This window comes from Homarus americanus, unplaced genomic scaffold (genome assembly GCF_018991925.1).
Source record: "Homarus americanus isolate GMGI-L3 unplaced genomic scaffold, GMGI_Hamer_2.0 scaffold14467, whole genome shotgun sequence".
NCBI classification, from domain to species: domain Eukaryota; kingdom Metazoa; phylum Arthropoda; class Malacostraca; order Decapoda; family Nephropidae; genus Homarus; species Homarus americanus.
The window spans coordinates 5,956,074-5,972,237 of record NW_024733734.1 but is presented as its reverse complement, the minus strand read 5'-3'; the positions used below and the strand labels follow the sequence as shown (position 1 = coordinate 5,972,237).

At 41.3% G+C, this 16,164-nt stretch overlaps 1 protein-coding gene across 6 annotated transcripts in view; it reads right to left on the bottom strand.

Moving 5' to 3' along the window:
• Positions 1–16,164, bottom strand: part of LOC121869952 (polyamine-transporting ATPase 13A2-like) — a 193,532-nt gene that overhangs the window by 67,438 nt on the left and 109,930 nt on the right. For all 6 annotated transcript variants that reach the window (XM_042371553.1, XM_042371556.1, XM_042371557.1 and 3 more), the window contains 4 exons: positions 3,461–3,612; positions 2,480–2,609; positions 1,706–1,863; positions 773–961 (listed from right to left, as the gene is read on the bottom strand). In XM_042371553.1, coding sequence (XP_042227487.1) covers positions 773–961; positions 1,706–1,863; positions 2,480–2,609; positions 3,461–3,612 — 629 coding nt within the window. The remainder of the gene's footprint in view (positions 1–772; positions 962–1,705; positions 1,864–2,479; positions 2,610–3,460; positions 3,613–16,164) is intronic.

The following is a 16,164-nucleotide window of genomic DNA, read 5'->3' as shown; positions in this document are numbered from 1 at the left end:
ATCTGATTTATGATTACGTACAATATTAAAGAGCTCTTGTTAAGAGTAGTTTTGGGCGGGCTAGTTAGTATGCTTACCAGCTCCTTTTGATGTATTTGTCAATAAATGTTTTGAATTTTAATTTTAATTCGACTAGACTGAAAATGAAAATGGAAAAGTTTTGTGTTGGTGTGGATGATCTGGAAATACTGTAACAGAACTGTAAGAGTAGGGTTAGAGATGATTAAGGGTTTTGACTGAGTGATTAAGGAGTATTATTAGCTGGTATGAAAAGGTGAAAGTGGGTCCCATAGTCATGACTGACCGTTAGGGATAGCACGGATACAACACACTGTATAAGCCTTCAGTAGACAAGGAGGCTTCACTTCCCCAAGTTGTAATCTTAGGTACCCATTTACAGCTGGGTGAACTGGGAGCGCCTGGGAATCAAACCACTGACCCCCGGAACAGGAGATGGGCGCTGTTTCCACTCGTCTGCCGCGCTTGTATTAGTTGCTATAAATTTCATCAAATTACTATCTACTACGACCATGAGACTGCATTTGCGGGAATTGGTGTATTAATGAGAATTAAACTCATTAGCTATATGAATGGGTGAAAACCAGCCAAATGTGGTACTGGAGCCTTAGAAATCCCCCCAGAGATAGCAGCATTTGGCACCCATTCTGTCGTGAGCAGGTATTATTACTAGCCTGGGATTAATTGTTTCCCGATTAACAGCCTCCTTGTGTAGTTCTATACTAGTATAGGGTTGAGGTCAATTCACACCAACCTTGTCAAAGCAAATGATGTCGATGGACCCAGCGAAAGGGATGTAGTTTGAGGAGAGAGAGAAGATGTCTTGCTTCTTGAGTCGCTGTTGTGCCCACACATTGATGGCTGTGATGGTGGCGGGCAGGATTGGTGGCACCACGAAGGTGATAATATCCAGCGAGTTGAAGAGTATTTCGTGCCATGAAGCCTGCAGACATGCAATGTGTTAAACCAAACACTTATGAACTCAAACTCCTACATACATTAGTGATTTACAGTAATGTCAATGGCAACACACTCCTGGGTATAAAATCAAGACTGACAACATCAACACTAATGCTGTTCTTTTACTTCATCTAAATTAATCAGTGGTGCCAAAAAATTCTATTTCCTAAGGAATTAAATATAAACTACCACAAGGAAAATATACGTGTAAAAAGTTATTTCATGAGATTAATCAAAATACAGTAATGGCTTACTCTGTGTAGGAGGACAAAGAGTGATATAATAGAAGTTAATAAACATCTCTGAGGACATTATTTAGTAGAGTTTTCATACCTGGAGTTGGCGGATGTCCCACCTCACTCGAAGTCACAGCTAAAGGCTGAAGAAGCCACAAGTTCAGAAAACTGTGAGGTCAAATTATTTTGGAGTAAGGGTTGTGAGCTCTTGGAACAATCTGCCTGACTGTTGTGATGACACCGAGTGAGAGCTCTTTCAAGACCAGACTTGACCAACACTGGTGCTGGTATAGATACATGCTGGAACCAGTATATTCCCAGTACTTGCCTACACTGCATAACAGAGATATGACCGAGTGCCCAAGCGGCTAACAAACCGATCAGTGACGAAGAGGATAAAGTAAAGTATTGTGATGCATAGACATCAGATGTACATTATGCTGATCTGACAACTGGTTGAATTCACTGAGATAAATAAAAAAAAAACTGACCCCAGCTTTGATCCACTTCTGGAAGCTCCAGCTCATGGCAGCTACTCCCAACACCAAGAAAATGAGCAGCAACTTCAGGAAGTCATTGTAGAAATGAAAGTCCATTGGCTTGGGGAAGAGGATGGAGCGAACCAACTCCCCCCGGACAGTGGAGAACCCTATGAAGAAAATAGCATGGTTAACTGAGCATCCTGGGAGATGTACTGCACAATTAACTGAATCCAATGAAGCAATGTTAGTGGTAACTGAAGCTTTTGAGGGAGGTACAGTTGGCATCATACGGAGTGAGGAAACTTGAGACAGATAGAGACATCTGACATCCTTTCGAGGTAGTAAGTAGTATTTTTTCAAGAATAAAACACTCCGATTCATCTGGTTGGAGTGATTCATTCATGAAAAATACTAGATACTAACCTCGAAGAGATGCCAGACGTCTCCGGTCACACATTTTCTCTCTTCCTTGATGCCAACTGTAAAGCATAAGTTTATTGAGGCTGCAGAAGGAGGTAGAATTAATAGAGTCTGCTGAGGTAGGTTTAGTTAACTGTATTTTGGAAGGTTAGTTACAGTTGACTGCGCCTGCTGAAGAGAGATTCTGTGCAGACAATGTAATGTTGTGAGAGTGCATTTACTGATGATAAATGGATACATATAATTAAATAAAAAAATAGTTGAAATTATGGTAAAGGTATATCTGTTATTTGTTTCTTTTTTCAATTTATGAGATGGCTGAGTAGATACAGTGGATACAGGCAGGCAATGACAGGTAGTCACCTGTGTTGATGACTAGTGCTGGGAGCTCCTTGGCACCCCGCACCTGCACCACCTGTGTCCCGCTGTGTAGTAGGTGATGGCGGTGCTCGTTTTCACAGAACATAACATCACTCTCCAGCGGCACACCAACCTGAAACACATGCTAGTGTTATAGATATTGCCCTCTAGCTAAAGCTAATAACTTCACGCTATCCCTATCTTCTAAACTCCAGAATGGTCTTTAAGCTGGTGATGTCATGTTGAAATCTACAGGTAAGTATCATCAGTTACATTGACACCAAGTAGTGGCTCGCCTAACTATAATACAGAAGAGCCTAAAGATACTGTCAGTCACCTTACTTGCTTATGGCGGTCCATCGAAGTCGACGACGACGTTGTTCCAGATGAGATGATTGATGAGTTATGTGTTATTCCTCTGATGCCACCGTAGATGACTATGGAGTCCAATCATGGAGGCGCAGATCTTGTTGTACAGGTGACAAGGATGTTGTTCATTGAGAAGAATTATGCCTTGAACTCTCTAATGTCGTTGGGCTCGTTAAGGAGCTCTCTTTTGGTTCAGTGAGGTCTCAAGTGTTTCCTCTCCTCTATGGCATGTTGAGCGCCATAAGGAGCGGTCTGAGGCTAGTTGCTCCAGTGAATTTGATTGGATATTACAGCACTTGAGTAGAGTTTTAGAGTGGCCCTTATATCTCTTTCTCTGTCTTTCCGCCGAGCGGTTTCCATGTGAGAGCTTGCCATATAATATTTCTCTTGGAAGCCGCACTTATCTTCGCAAACAACACTCCAGAACTTTGTCTTTATCGTATTTGGTGACAGCTAGCTAACATTGGTGACTTGGACTGACCACTGACCTTAATGACTAGGGCTGACCATTGACCTTGATAACCTGGAATGACCACTGACCTTGACCTGGATTGATCACTGACCTTGATGATCAGGGCTAACTACTAACCTTGATAACCAGGTCTGACTACTGACCTTTGTGACAGGAATGGACTCGCCAGTGAGCATGGCCTCGTTGGTAACTATAGTTCCCTGGAGGAGCACGGCGTCGACCTCCAGTTTGCCCATGTTGTCCTCGATCAGTACCACGTCACCCGGCACCACCTCCCGCGACGACAGTACCTTCCCTGCAATACGTGTTAATATAGCTTTAATTCCCCTGGAACACCTGTTAAAATGTTAAAATAGTTACATTGTCCATGCAACACCTGTTTCAATAGTTCCATTGTCCCTGCAACACATGTTTCAATGGCTCTATTGTTCGTGCAACACCTGTTTCAATAGCTCCATTGTCCCTGCACCACCAGTTTAAACAGTTCCATTGCTCCTGCAACACCTATTTAAATAGCTCCATTGTTCCTGCACCACCTGTTTAAACAGCTCCACTGTTCCTGCAACACAAGTTAATATAGTTCCATTACCCCTGCAGCAAGAGAAAGAGAGTCAAGCAGATACAGCGCTCGCCTCCTATTCCATAGGTCGGTGGTTTGATCTCCGGACACTCCCAGTTCACCCAAGTGTAAATGGGTATCAAAGTTTATCAATTTACGTGTGCTAGCTGTAGGGCAGCATATAAAAGGTAAAACGAATAGACATTTGATAACTCTTATCCATGAGCACTTGGGCCGTTCCGTCCGAACAGGCCAGTTCACTACCACATTGTGCTATCCATAACCACGCCCACCAACATGACCGCTCGTTTTCGGTCTGATTTCTCAGTTCTTGGCAGGAGCAACTGTGAGACGGACCTCCTCATTATGGAAGCCTTGTATCAATATAAAGTAAAGCCATCCATTTGTGATATGGCTTCCTGTGAACTGTTGTGTTTTTCTCACTAAGGCTCGTCTCAATTAAGGTAATACCTCCGGTATGTTATAGGTTTTTTTCTGATTTGAGTTTGAAAATAGGTGTCCCGTCATTTTTATTGGTTTCAAATTATAATGCTCTTTTAAAACTATTGCGGAAGGTACATTTTAGAATAATGTTTCGTTTTTATTGTAGATTACCTGTAATTAAAAAAAATGTCTGTTTTCTAGGCTCTGATAATGGAAAAAAATTTTCCGAAACGTTAGTGATTAAAGAAGCCCAACTAAGTCAAGATGTTTGCGTTTTCCCTGGTTCTCCTCTTCGTTATGAAACTACGCTTTCCACGTAACAAGTCCATTGCTGTAGTTATATACTGTATATATATCACCATAATCATCACTTGCTCCAACTTGACACCAGGAGAAGAAACTGCTTCACGAAGCTACTCGACCCCAGTGAGCACCGATTCAGAACCAGTTTCCCATCCGACTATGAGACTTATTTCCCATCCGTCTATAAGACCGAGGTATCGACACAAGTGTATCTGACTATAAGCTCAGTCTCATCTCTGCGGCCGACGGTGTTCTTCTTCTCCCGGGGTGTGGACGAAAAATTGTATTATGGTGGTGTTGTGATGGTTTGATGGTAGTGGACTACGGCCGTAATCCCTGGTTCCTTGTGGTTGGCCATCGCAACCTAGACTTGCTACCTGAGCTTCCATTTCTATCAGGTTTTTGTGTTTTTGTATATAGTATGTGCATTTAATGCTTAAACTAAGAATAATCAGGTAATATTCTGGCGTGTTTTGATAACTGCATAATTGTGTTTTACTTGTGTTTTGATAATTGCAAATTTTTGTTTTACTTGTACTATGTAATGTAAACTAATTAACTATATTAATCAAAACTTAATAAAAATGTTATTAAATTACTCATTTTACTTAATAATCTACTTATCCATTTCATAACTTAAATTTGCCTGTCACGAACAGTGATTCTTGTGTGTGTGCTCCTTACTGCCTCCACATATATCAACCCCTAGAATTCAGTGGTTCCCAAACGTTTTAACAAGACGCCCCCTTTTGCTTTTTGCCAAGTCCTCAGCCCCCCCCCTTTATATATTTGTATGTAAAATCTACATAGATTTAATTTTTTATTATAATTATATTTTAGTATTGTTGAGGATCAGATAACTCCTTGCATAGCGAACACAAGTGATCGTGGCCCTCGTGCCCGGTGGCGAGTCCGGTGGTACAGTTTACCGAGGCGTGAAAGTTCGAACGCTCGTGCTTGGCTTGCGCCAGAACCGCCATCCGGCTGACAGCGTACAGTGACATCGTTTTCCTTATGGTGGTGGTTGTTTTAATCATGGTCGTGGTTGTTATAATCATGGTCGTGGTTGTAATAATCATGGTCGTGGTTGTTATAATCATGGTCATTGTTGTTATAATCATATTCGTGGTTGTTATAATCATGGTCGTGGTTGTTATTATCATGGTCGTGGTTGTTATAATCATAGTATTGGTTGTTATAATCATGGTCGTGGTTGTTATACTCATGGTCGTGGTTGTTACAATCATAGTCGTGGTTGCTACAATCATGGTCGTGGTTATGATTATGGTCGTAGTTGTTATAATCATGGTCGTGGGTGTTATAATCGTAGAAGTGGTTGTTATAATCATTGTCGTGGTTATTATGATCATGGTCGTAGTTGTTATAATCATGGTAGTGGTTGTTATAATCATGGTAGTGGTTGTTATAATCATGGTCGTGGTTGTTACAATCATAGTCGTGATTGTTATAATCATTGTCGTGGTTGTTATTATCATTGTCGTGGTTATGATCATAGTCGTGGTTGTTATAATCATGGTCGTGGTTGTTATAATCATGGTCGTGGTTGTTATAATCATAGTCGTGGTTGTTATAATTATTGTCGTGGTTGTTATTATCATTGTCATGGTTATGCTCATAGTCGTGGTTGTTATAATCATGGTCGTGGTTGTTATAATCATGGCCGTGGTTGTTATAATCATAGTCGTGGTTGTTATAATCATGGTCGTGGTTGTTATAATCATGGTCGTGGTTGTTACAATCATAGTCGTGATTGTTACAATCATGGTCGTGGTTATGATCGTGGTCGTAGTTGTTATAATCATGATCGTTGGTGTTATAATCATATTCGTGTTTGTTATCATAGTCGTGGTTGTTATGATCATTGTCGTGGTTATGATCATAGTTGTGGTTGTTATAATCATGGTCGTGGTTGTTATAATCATGGTCGTGGTTGTTATAATCATGGTCGTGGTTGTTATAATCTTGGTCATGGTTGTTATAATTATAGTCGTGGTTGTTATAATCATGGTCGTGGTTTCTCGTGGTTGTTAGAATTGGAGACGTGGTTGTTATAATCATGGTCGTGGTTGTTATAATCATGGTCGTGATTGTTATAATCATGGTCGTGGTTGTTATACTGATGGTCGTGATTGTTATAATAAGTGTCTCTTTCTTCTTTATGTTTTATCTCATTATTCTTACTCTTTTTACATACATTTAACTGACTAATTTCTATATGTTATCATCCAAATACTTGTTCTGATTTTTGTTTTACTTAACGCTGTCCTTCCTTTGTCTCCTTCTCTACTATCCTTCTATACCATTGTTATTCTGTCCTTCCATTCCTCCATTCATACTTCCACCTCTCACTATCCCTCTCTCCCATCTCCTTTCCTCGCCTCTTAAGGATAACAATGCTTCAGTCTCTTCTTCTCCTTCTCTTCTCCCTTTCTATCCTCCCCATGCATTCCTGTTATTATCTTTTTCTCTCTTCTCATTTCCATGTACAGTTAGCCACAGGAATAAGTATACTGTACACACTGTAGCTGTAAGGTCCGAAAATGGTCTGGTAACGTTGAAACTGCACATCCGGATGCATTATGAAACTCAGCTGCCCCCACCTGTCATCTCTAACTATTTTTTGTTTCCCCTTCTTTATTCTTCTATTTACTCATCTTCCTTCCTTTACTAATCCAAACAGCTTTAAAAAAAGTAGGCTAAGGAAAAAAGTGGGGGGTGGAGGAGGAGCAGTACGATAACTGCAATCTGGGCTGACAGCTTACAGCGAATGAGGGTGCGCCAAGTCCGTAGATTTGCATCGTTTTCCAGCGTAAATAAAATGGTTAATTAATGGCTTCCTAAAGAAACCATCGATATGGGACCAGGTTTGTTCCACTCTACGAATTTTTTGCGATTTTTCCACCAAGTTTGATGAAAAACGATTGTGCCGTTTCGGCTGCCCAGAACAGACATACACCTACACAGACACACGGCTAGTCCTATAGTACAAGTGATCGTGGGCCCTTCGTGCCCGGTGGCGAGTCCGGTTGTACAGTTTACCAAGGTTGTTATAATCATGGTCGTGGTTGTTATAATCATGGTCGTGGTTGTTATAATCATGGTCGTGGTTATATAATGGTCGTGGTTGTTATAATCATGGTCGTGGTTGTTATAATCATGGTCGTGGTTGTTATATTCACGGTCGTGGTTGTTATGATCATGGTCGTGGTTGTTATAATCATGGTCGTGGTTGTTATAATCATGGTCATGGTTATTTATAATTTTGGCAGATGTCTTCACGCCTCTCCTGTACCCACCTCACGCCTTCCAAGGGGGGCGCGCCCCTGAGTTTGGGAACTACTGCTAGATTATTCACTCCTTATTTTAACTTGGCAACTTTGCCTTTCCTCAATGTTGTGGGTAGCAAGGAGGCATTAATATATATATATATATATATATATATATATATATATATATATATATATATATATATATATATATAATCAGAAATTTCAATGTGATATTTAGAAACATTAAAACATAAATAACCAATCTGCCGACAGGAAAGCATAAGTAGGCCAGGCTGAACACCCACGCCATGGCGAGTTAAAACAAAGGGTCAAGCAACGCCATCGAGCGGGGGAGGGGGGAAGCATTTCGAACTAGGCTTACAGAAAACTAAATGAACTTTATCGAATTAATGTAGACACGATTCATGTAGCTAAGGGGCCATTATAAAATTTGAAGTTACTGTGGATAGTTTCCCCGTCTAAATATGTTACGTGTGTCCCAAAGAAACTATTAGTACTACGCGAAGGATAATGTCATTGGGTGAGGGCAGGCGGGCGCCCTGAAGGATGCGACGCTGACCGGGCCCAGTCAGCACCGGTCATTGACCAAGGCGGACGTCTACCACGCGTTCTGCCAAGGAAAACGACCACGTGGCCTCGTTCCTTCCCGCTCACGTTTCTAGTGTTGCAAGTAAGTTTTCTATTCGATCTCAGACAGTGTTTAGATAGGGTGAAGAAGAATTTAACAGTAGCTAACAGAGTTCACCTTTTGCAGGGTTATGAGAACCCACTCGGTTGGCCGGTGGTTGGTGGGTGTTTAGTGGTCGGTTTGGAAGATATAGCTGGCAACACACGAGGCGAACAGGTGTCCCTGGCGACTAACTACGTGGGACCAGCATCCGCACTTTGGTCGGTGGTCTATCTGGTTCATCAAATCTCCCCACCTTGGTTCATACAACACCACATCTCTTCAATCAGTCAGTGAATAATCTTACTAACGGGAAAGTAAAACCCCTTCCTCAGCTGGGCAGGGTTCACCTGGTTGTACTCTGAAATGGCCTAACTAGTGGGGCAGCTAAATGCAATTTTTCAAAAGAAGGGCTCCATGCAAATGAGTGATACATACTTTACCAAATTCCCCAATATGTCAATTCTCTTATGGTTTCACTAGTCAAGTCTGCCTGATTGGCCATTTTGAAAATCCAGGATGGCGATCATTTTTCAAGATGACGCCATATTGACCTTCAAGTTTATTATTCTTGTAGAAATTGATGTAGTTGGTCAATCTGGGTGATCTTGGTGTCATTTATATGTATATTTTCAAGCATGCTCAAGATGATTTTTTAGTTTTAAGTCCATTGTAACATTTTTATTTCATAAAAATAACACTTTTAGTAAAAAAAAAATAACGAAAGAACTTTTAAAAAAAAATGCTCACTAATCCAGCACTGGTTCCTGTGACTTCTGACGAAGTGCATCTTTTGTGCATTACTGCTTTGTTCACATATGTGGCACAAAGTGCTGTGCAGGAAAGTCAGAAGCAGCATTATATCTCTGATTTGCCGTCTTTCTTGAAACATTTGGTCAGCTCCTGACACCATATTTTGCAATAGGGGAAAAAGTCGTCCAACATATCTACATGCCTCTCTCTTCTGCTTCATCCATCCTCCCCAGTTACGTAGGACTGCTTGTTTTTGGGCCAGAATTGTTGCCTTTGAATGATACCAGCCTGGTAGGCAGCCCGCTTTGCATGTTCTTGAGAGACTGCCCGGGTTTTAATCAGAATAAGTCATAGTCTCTGCTGCAGAAAAAGAATTTAGTCTTGCCTCATCTACCAGTGGCTGAACTAGATATGTCGTACTTGGGGGGCAAAAAATCTTTCAGCTTCTGCAGAGTCAACATCAGCAACATTGTTGGACATTGGCAGAGTTCCGTAACTCTGCAGATTTCTTTCCTTTCCCACGGAAGCCGGAGCACAACGTCTGGCCAGTGGCTTGTAATGAGATCCTAGCTTTTAGAGGCCTATCATAGAAACACTTGAACTGGAATCCATCGATGACTGGCTCCTTGGCCCAAGGCAATCATGTTAACAAGACCAAGCTCCGGCAGTGATGGCAATTACATACTTTTCTTCATGACGACCACGTCAGTGTCATTGGCTTGAAGATGAGGGACTGCTACCTTCATTTGCTGCATCCTAGTATGCTGCAAATATTTAATGGCATCACCCTGCTTCCTCATGACAGCATGGAGCCACAACTTCTAGGGACTTCTCTGTGTTTACTAATCATCTTCTCCCGCTGTCCTAACCACCGTGCTTGTCTTTTGTTGCTTCACACATTTTCTCCGCAGAAAAATGGAATGAATCTATCTTATTTTTTGTCATACATAGCTTCTTTTATTAAGTTTCATTGTGTCATTGCATGTCTTATGTCATCTCCCAGCTTCTTCCTCACATAAAGCATTCATTTCCTTTGGGGTCTCTGACCATTAAGTATTGGTATCTTGCTACTGCTGCTCTCTCTGTAGCAACTGCAGGGAGTTCGCCTTTTCTGAGCTCTATTTAACTTTGTGTTGTTGAACAGAAGTCTTGCTCTCATGATAGTGCCTTGTTTCTCCTCAAGGTCCTCCTCTATCCCATCATCTTCAACAAGTCTTGCAGGGTCAAAACGATTGCCTTGGTAGTGATTAGATAAATAAAGAGGAATATTCCTTGCTAGCTCTTATATTAATCATCTCCTTTTTGGCAGTATTTGCATGGAGACTTAGATCTTCCTTCTTATCCTGTTGACAAAGACAACACTTTGCCCAGTCAGTGAGGGCGGTTGTTGGTAGATTTGTGTCCATAACTGTTTTTGATCTTGGGGCCGAGGGTTTATCCTTTTACCACCCTGATGAGCACTTTCTTGCTTATGGGGAAACATAACTAGGTTCATGCCTTTTGCCTTACACCTAGTCCGATCGTTCATCCAGTGTCAGTAGTCCGTGCGATCTGTACACCATCCAGATAACTAAAAACCCCGTTATCCTTGGCTCGGCTCTCCCCTCGCCTGGTATCCTGTCAATTCAGGTGCGGCTGCTTAACTGATTTAGGGTTGGTTAAACTGGCATTTACTGGGACTTAAGCTGTTGCGGTATGCCATCTTTCTTAGCTGATATGAACTACATGCTGGGTTGCACAGCAGTGATGTCACCAGTATGCCCTAGTAGTGCCCGACAATCCTCCTCACATGCAGAGACCTCTGCATGCTACCCTCTGGTGGAAAAAACATGCAAACCAGTCATAAATACGACAAATGTATATCTGAGAGTATCAGAAATAGAAAAAAAAATCTTCTGAGCATGCTTGAAACATACATATCGACACTAAAATCATTTAGTTTGACCAACTACATCAATTTCTATAAAAAAAAAATCATCTTTCGAAGGTTAATTTGGCAGCCATCTTGAAAAATAGCCTGCATCTCAGACCTCCAAATATGGCCAATCGAGCAGATTTGACAAGTAAGCCACTAGGAGATGATCATGCCAAATTCAAAACATATCACCATTTGCACGATTTTTCCATTATCCAAGTCACACTAAACTAGGCAGGCTGACGGTCACTCTCTTCCTATCCGCCCAAGGTACTGAGAGTAAAGTGATACTGAGCAGGTGATAAAATCCCGCTGGGACCAGGAGTCAGTGGTTTTGCATGAGCATTTTATCTCCCCAGTATTGGGTGTATGTGATTAAACTAACCAAAGTCAGGTGTGTAATCAACGCTCCTCATGGTTGATTGCACACGTGGGACTGGCAAATTCCTCAAAAAGTTTGTGAAAAGGCTGTAAGTACATAAAAGGCCAGGTGCATTCTAAAGCCTTACTATGTGTGAAGCATGTTGCAGGTGTTGGTGGAGAAATACATATGACTCCTGAAACCTGAGAGTGCAAACAGCGGAGCACCCGCCTGCCTGACAGGTCATGGGTGATTTTTCTCGGTTTCTTGTAAAAATGCCTGCCATCTGGCAGGTTAGTAGTCCCAACATGGGTTCTGGGTAGTTAGGACAGTTAGGATTGCCTGTGTTGTGTGGTCATCCCAGACCAGGCTATAAGGTGATCCATGTTTTGTGTAGTATGACTAAATCCAGGATTTCTATTCCCCAGTGGTGCTATAATTTTGTCGGATGCCTTTAGGCATGTTCATCAGTGCAAATAATATATTTTTTTAATGTTATGTGCCGCACTAAGTGATGTAGGATGTAAAAGAGTTGTTTCAGATGACTTCCTCGTTCTGGTCTGTTCTGGTGTAGGTGGAACTGCTGCATTGAGATTCTGTTCAGATGCAATTGTAAGCTTTTAATAATTTTTGATACCATGCATAACTTTGTTTTATTGTAGTGTTATAAGCTGCGCTAAAAATCACTTTCCCACTTCCCTGTGTAGAATTACTGATTGTGTCTGTAGTGTTGGAAAGGAATAAGTGTCATCTTTTACCAGTGCGTCTCGTGCTACAATCACAAGGTACTAACTTTCCACAGTTACAGAAATAGCTTTTATTAATTGTGTTTGTGCTGGTTCAGGGTTTCTCAGGGGCTTTACTGCATTTATCACTTCCTAACTAAAACAAAACAATAACTAATAGTGAGATTTTCCGACCAGTTTTTATATATATATATATATATATATATATATATATATATATATATATATATATATATATATATATATATATATATATATAAAGGAAATAGCCCACCCTGGCACACCTCATCGACCCACAACTGGGTCCTGAGGGGCGAAAAATATGAGTAAAAGAATATTAATAGAAGCGAAAAAGAATATATTTATCTACCTGTACACCATGAAGATGCCGGAAAACCAGCAATTTGAAGTGAGACAGATTGTATAAGTATGAAAACACAGAAAGAGGCAGATCATTCCAGAGTTTGGCTGTGTGAGGAAAGAAGGATTGTGCCTATAACAGGTTATTCTAGTGTGACCGACATCCACACCGAAGCAATTGGGCACCGCGAGCAAGAGGGACTGTTACAGGCCACGACGCTGCCAGTGGTACACAGAGACCAACAGAAATCCACCAGACATTGCCCATTAAAGTACTTTGTAAAAAGAGAGAGATAAGTAATATTTCGGCGAAAGAGAAAAGGAAGAAGATTATCAACTAAGGAGGAGAGTCAGTAAGACGACATGCCTTTGATTCCACCTATCTAACAGTTGGACAGAGAAGGCCACCCCCAGAGCAGTGCTCCAGTTAGGACAGATGATCCTTATAAACTTAGGCAACACTCAGGAGTAAAATAAGCTTCGCCAACACAACATTCCCAGCTTTCGGGAGGCCAGCTGGCATGTTGTAGATGTGTTGCTTCTATGACATATTAGAGAAATGGGTAAGGCCTAGCATATATATATATATATATATATATATATATATATATATATATATATATATATATATATATATATATATATATATATATATATATATATTGTATATATATATATATATATTGGTACGACCGTGTCGTATTTTTCTATTTTTTTTATATAACATGCTTCCATGTTGTTCCATATTATTCCTGTAATGATGTGTTATATTTACTATTATATAATCTAGTCACCTTACCCTGTGCTGTTAAGGTTTTAACTGTTATTATTTGTTCAAGCCCATCTTATTTCTTCATTTAGTAATGTAACAAGCATTCTTTGTTCTCTAACGACCATCTGCATCGTTAAACGACCCACCGGCGGGTCGCACTGGCGGGAAAAGGCCATATATATAGTAGTCCACCAACTGACGGAGTTCAGTCCAGTCCTCCTTGTCATTCAGTTCACGTTCTTTTGAGTGACACTTGTCACCTGTTACTTATACTTCATTTTATTTCTGTGTTGTTCCTGTCACCACCAATGTGGTATATCTATGTGAGTACCTATTCATGTCTTATGTGTCCATCAGTATTTGCTTAGTTACATTTAAGTAATTCAGTGTTGTTTCACGTTAGTTAATTTCAGTGTTAGTTTTTATATGTTTATGCAGTGTTAACGTAATCCAATGCTTTATTTTTATTCCTTTGATGTTTCGATGTTTAGTATCATTTGTGTCTTAAAAGTTTCGATGGTGAATCAATTTGTTGTGACAGCCTACGAGGCTCTTTATTGTGTTAATATTTAATCAATTAAATTCTTAAAGGTTTACTTTATTTATTTTTATTCTCTTTTAATTTACTTCACTTTTTGTTTGGTTACGCCTAGAACCTGGATATTTAAGTAAATTAAGAGACGGCGTAACAGTTTTGGCGACCTTGCCAGGATTCACTAACGATCTTTTGACACTTGTGATATTTTTTTCTAAGCATGCTGATGGATTTGTTTTGAGGCATGGTAGGACTAACAATGGTAATTTTGTGCGTAATAATTTTGTACATGACAAGAGGAGATGGACTCGTTCGCCACCTAATGGGGCGTCCTAATTTTCTAATTTAATTGTAGTTTCTGTGGAAAGCCGGGTCATAAGGCGTATTTTTGTTGGACAAGGCCGCAGCCAAATAAGGTGAAGCACGAGAGGTTGCAGTTTCGGTTCTCGCCTCACGAGACTTTGATCTTTTCCAGGAGAGTTTTGCGAAGGACCCAGACGTTGGTACCTTTCGTCCCTTTTTGTCACAAGGCACGGTAGAAGTTGATGGTGTCGAAACACCAGTCACTATTTTGAGAGACTCGGGTTGTCTCCAAACTCTCATCAAGGAGGGTGTTGTTGCGGCGAGGAAGACTGACAAAACGTCGTTTTGGGCTCCCTTTGGGGTCAAGGTGCAGCTCCTTTGGTTTTTCAGGGATAGCTAAACGTAGCCTGTGTGCACGAGCTGCCTGTTTTAGTACGTGTCAAGTCTCCTTGTTGCTAGAGAGTGGAACTCATACTCAGTAACGATTTGCTGCAACAACTTGAAGATGATATGCCCGGTGTTTTCCCTTTGTGTGCTGTGACTCGTTTTATGTCAATGACTAATGATCATAATGTAACTCCTGATGTAGATGATTCACTTTCCTTAGAACGACTGTTTGCTAACCCAATTGCTTCCCAAGACATTTCTTCCGCAGTTAATGCTGTGACCGGGAGAGTTGCTTTAATAGCTGCGCAAGAGCAAGACGATTCATTACGGCTCTTGTTTGACCAGGTATCTGATTCTGCCAATGATTCAGGCCCTACCACGAGATATTTCAGTCAAGACGGTGTTTTGTGCCGCCGCTGGCTCCCACCGACTATGTCAGAGGAAGACGCGGACTGGGCGTCTGTCACTCAAATAGTTCTCCCACACTTACAGACGACATGTTCTAGCTCTGGCCCGTGACGGTCGCTTTTCTGGGCATCAAGGTGTCCGAAAGACGTTCAACAGGCTGGCCAGAAAGTTCTACTGGCCAGGTATGAGGAGAGATGTCACTAAATATTGTAAGTACTGTCATTTTTGTCAAGAGGTAGGCAAAGCCAATCAGGCTATTCCACCTTTTCCACTTGTAAGAGTACCTCACGTACCTGAGCCCTTTACAACAGTACAGTGTGACATTGTAGGCCCTCTGCCTAAAACTTCTAGTGGGTTTGAATATTTATTTACAGTCATTGATACCTCCACTAGGTACTTGCATGCTGTACCTCTTAGGAAAGTTACTGCTAAGGCCCTTGTTAAATGTTTGCTTGACCTATTTAGCCACTTTGGGTTGCCGTACCGTGTTCAAACGGACGGTGCTTCATATTTTGTAGGAAAAGTTTTCAAGGAAGCCCTAACAGAGTTGGGAATAGTTCATTGTTAGGTAGTAGTGAAGAGAGCATTAGCGTATTAAGTTTAGTAGGAGATGTTAGAGAGAAGCTTCTAAGATGTTGGAGCCTTGCGCGGAGCACATATCTATACAAGCGTGCCGGGCGAAAGTTCCGAATCGTAGATCAAGTACTCATTCTCTTTGCTGGAGACATGAACTGCAGCCGCTCCATGCAGTTCAGTAAAACCATTGGTGATGAGGAAGGTGGCCCACGAATTCATAGTATCTCTACCTGACAGGCGCCGACTACAGCGCTTATGTCCGCATCCAACGCACCCTCAAAGCTGCCCACCACACGCCCAGCACCCCATTTTGTTGCTGATGATCCAGTTCCCGTGTGTGCTGTTGACACTTTGGTAGACGGTGAGAAGAAGAGGAAAAAAGAAGAGTCACTCGCCCTGTCATCAGTCAGGGTTTGTGGGATCAACTCCCGTGGAGTTGCAAAAGCT